The following is a 3,851-nucleotide window of genomic DNA, read 5'->3' as shown; positions in this document are numbered from 1 at the left end:
GTTTCCAATAACATTTATTAAACATCAACTTTGTGCCAGCAATTGCACAAGATATCCTCATACTGTCTCATTTTAGCTTAACAACAATTCAGGGACATTATTCTTCCTGTTTTATAGCTAATGAAATAAGGTTCAAGAAGATGGAGAGCTTCGTTCCTTATTGCCACTTAGTTGCAAAGTCTAAATCTGAATTCACAGCTATTGACTTGAAGTCTAGGACTCTCCAAGGAACCACAGAGAACTGTTCAGATGCAACATGGGAGCCCCAAACTGCATGTGTGCCAGCTTCTTACTCGAGTTTGCATCCTGTTGCATCCTGATGGCATCATCGTGGCCTGGGGATCTATGAGAAATCTCTGAGCATTTTCAAAACAAACATTTCCCCCTGAATTCCTCCCTGAGCCTCACCTCACCTCTCCCATGCTCACAGTGTTGAACCCTCCTCTGTACTGGTCCATGTCCTCCTAGAGCAGAGACCCCGCCACATCCAGGTGGAGTCCTCTCAACCTGTGACTGAGAGGCTTGTTACGCTGGGCCCCACAGCTTTATGAAAAGAATCTGCAATTGTGTGTGTAACAGAGACAGTTCCATTCTTAAACACATACACATACGCACACACATATTCATATATAAGTAAATAAACTCATACATGTACACCTATATATAAACATCCATGCTCAACTCCGTAGGAATTTTAGCAAGGACCAAGAGAACATGTTACTTCAAAGAGGATCTACCTTTGGGCTTTTTCTTAGGGGAGGTGGAGCCATCCTAACTCGACCCCAGGCTAGCTAGAACTGGCCTTCTGCTGCCTCTTGACCAGTTTTAAGTCTTGACACCAGGCAAGTGTGGGCTGCTTCTCCCTGTTAATAACCTGTAGAGATCCCCCATTCACTGGAGCATTGGCCTGAGAAAAGCATGACTTAGAAGTTGCTAGTGAGATTCCCCCAGGCTGGGTAGGGCCTCTATCACTCAGATCAAAATATACATCCAGACTTCAGATGCCTGAGGCTCCCATTCATTGACCGCTCCATATGCAGAAGAGACACAGACTGAGATGAGGTCTCCCTTAGGAGAGAGAAGCAACCTGGCCCCATGTGGGTTTTATAAGTTTATTGGTAAGACACAGGAGCAGGGAGGTGAGGCCCAAACAAGGACAAGTACTCACAGATGAAGAGCACAAATCCCTTGATTGATAAGATTGGCCTCAAAGAATACTCCCAGCTATGTAATATGCAGTGGATATGCAAGATACAACCTCCCACCAGGCGTTTTGCCTGAGCCGGTGCTGCTCTAACACAAGACAGTTCTTGCAAGTCTCTCAGTAGATCTGAAACCTTGTGTACCCAGGGAGCAAATGGCCAAATAGTTACTGAGACAAGGTATGAAAGAGCAGCACAGGAAGACTGGGGTTTTATCCTTGAGAGACAGCCTTCCTCTGCATGGGGACATGCAGGCAGAGAAAAGGCCAAGTCTTCATCCAGAAGGGGAGACTGAGTGAAGAGGTCTCTTTGGATGGAGGCAGAAGGATAGGCTCCAGCTCTCGAATCCTGATTCAGCATTAACAAAGACTGAGGCAGAGAGGTCAAGGAGAAGCGAGAGAGGTCCATGGCAAAGCAAAGGAAGAAGGAGATGAGGACAAATGAGACAGAGGAATTTCCTAGAGAAGGAGTCTGGAGTAGTCTGCCGGAGTAAGGCAGACTACTGGGAAATGGGCTTTCACTTTTATCTCATGGTTTTCTTGGTGGGTGAGCTGAGAGCTAAGGTCTTTCCCTGGGAGTCCTTGAATTCACTTGCACTCCCCAACCTGGTCCTGGCTTCCCCAAGGGGGCTGCAGTTCCCACTGCCAGTAACACAGCCCCCAGGCATCATGCTGTAGCCTCCGCTGACAGAGCTGGGCCAGTAGCCGTAGGTGCCAGCATTGCTGAATCCAAAGCCAGCCCCTGTGCCTGCTGCCCCAGCCATGGAGCTGTTGAAGACCGAAATGCTCACAGAGTTGGTGTATTCTCCAGACATCCTGCACTCCTCGCCCTCCAGCAGCTTGCGGTAGGTGGCAATCTCGATGTCCAGGGCCAGCTTCATGCTCAAAAGCTCCTGGTACTCTCGCAGCATCCATGCCAGCTCCTCCTTGGCCTGCTGCAGGGTGCCCTCCAGCTCATCCAGCTTGGCTCTAGCATCTTTGAAGAAGCAGTCCCCCTGCTGCTCGGTGTTGGCGATGGCCGTCTCCAGGTTGGCGCACTGCTTCTTCACACTCTCAATCTCCGCGTGCAACCTCTGGATTAGACGGGTCAGCTCTGAGATCTCATTTTTGGTGTGTTTCAGGTCATCCCCGTGCCTGTTAGCTGTCAGCAGCAGCTCCTGAAACTTGGTCTGGTACAGGGTCTCGGCCTCGGCCTTGCTCTTTCGGGCGACCTCCTTGTACTGGGCACGGACCTCAGCAATGATGCTGTCCAGGTCCAGGTTCCAGTTGTTGTCCATGGACAGGATGATGGATGTGTCACTGATGTGGGACTGGATCTGAGCGATCTCCCCCTTGTACAGGCACTTGAAAAACTTGATTTCTCCTTCCAGAGCATCTACCTTGGCCTGTAGCTCCACTTTGCTCATGTACGCCGCATCCACGTCCTTCTTAAGTGTTGTATTTGACCGAGTGTAGAAAGTTATCACAAGACAAAAGTATGCCAGATTGCAGGGTCATTTATTTATGCCGGCGACCACAGAGGACTCACGTCTCTCCAACCTGTGGTGGCAACAGGAGGGTGCCACGATTTTTTATACCCGAAAAACCACCTTGGGAGTGGGGGTGAGGGGCACGGATGGGGATGAAAAGGCTTCAGACATTCCGAGGGCTAGTGGATTCTGTAAATTACCTCCTGGGCAGAGATGAGGGTGGGGGTCTCCAGACATTCCAAGGGCTAGGGGACTTTTGTCATTCCGTTTGTTACTTAAGTGGTTTACAGAAGTCAAGATAAACATTTGTTTACACATTATCTGGTTAAGGTGGAAATCACAGACCTTAGTTACTTATTACAAGTCGCAGGAGCCAAGATGGCATGGGTTAGGACTGCTTGCCTGTCACATTAGGGCCACAGAGAGCAGTTACTGATAAGAAAAGGTAAGCAGCTTTACATAGTTTTGAAGAACAAACTGGCAGTTCTATTTACAGAGGCCAAGGACAGTAGTTATTGTGAGGAGAATGGGGCAGCCATTTCAACTTATCTAAAAACAGTTTTGCATTTTATAAAATAGTTTTGCTCTGGTTCTGGCTCTAGGCCAGCACAATATCACATAAGCACCACAAATTCATTCTCAGAGTTCTTGCAGTTGTTCAGGTCCAGCTGCTGCAGCAGCTCCCACTTGGTCTCCAGCACCTGGTTCTGCTGCTCCAGGAACCGCACCTCAAGTCTGCTTCGTAATTCTTCATTCAGTCTCCCGCTGGGAATCGCATCACCTCCTGCATAGAGTAACAAGGGCAGCCCTTCTCCCCAGACCAGTAATTTTTGACCAGCAACACAATAAAGGTGAAGTTCAGAGCAGCTAAAAGATGACCTGTTTGAAAATAGGCTCAGCATACAAAAATTAGCTGGGCATGGTGGTGGGTGCCCATAACCCCAGCTACTCGGAAGGCTGAGGCAGGAAAATCACTTGAACTCCGGAGGTGGAGGTTGCAGTGAGCCTAGATCGCGCCACTGCACTCCAGCCTGAAAGGTACCAAGGCTTATACATGCAGAATTGGTATAGATGACCAGTGATGTTAGTAGTCAGAGTTCACCAATTAGATAAAACCAGCTTTCAAATTTGTGTGGCAAAACAGTGTCACCTGCTGAAGGTCCACAGAATGCTTGGCTTCT

At 48.7% G+C, this 3,851-nt stretch overlaps 1 protein-coding gene across 1 annotated transcript; it reads right to left on the bottom strand.

Moving 5' to 3' along the window:
- Positions 1–1,098: 1,098 nt before the first annotated feature.
- Positions 1,099–3,454, bottom strand: LOC116547962 (keratin, type II cytoskeletal 73-like; the record flags this gene model as incomplete). The annotated part of the gene is made up of 2 exons (XM_032273689.1): positions 1,099–2,628; positions 3,297–3,454. Coding segments are annotated over 2 exons (1,061 nt in total), but the record flags the coding sequence as incomplete, so codon positions are not given.
- Positions 3,455–3,851: the final 397 nt, after the last annotated feature.

Source organism: Sapajus apella, unplaced genomic scaffold (assembly GCF_009761245.1).
Source record: "Sapajus apella isolate SASKATOON/1434 unplaced genomic scaffold, GSC_monkey_1.0 scaffold5780, whole genome shotgun sequence".
Taxonomy (NCBI): domain Eukaryota; kingdom Metazoa; phylum Chordata; class Mammalia; order Primates; family Cebidae; genus Sapajus; species Sapajus apella.
Note: the sequence above shows the minus strand (reverse complement) of the source record. Positions and strands in the feature narration are given on the sequence as shown.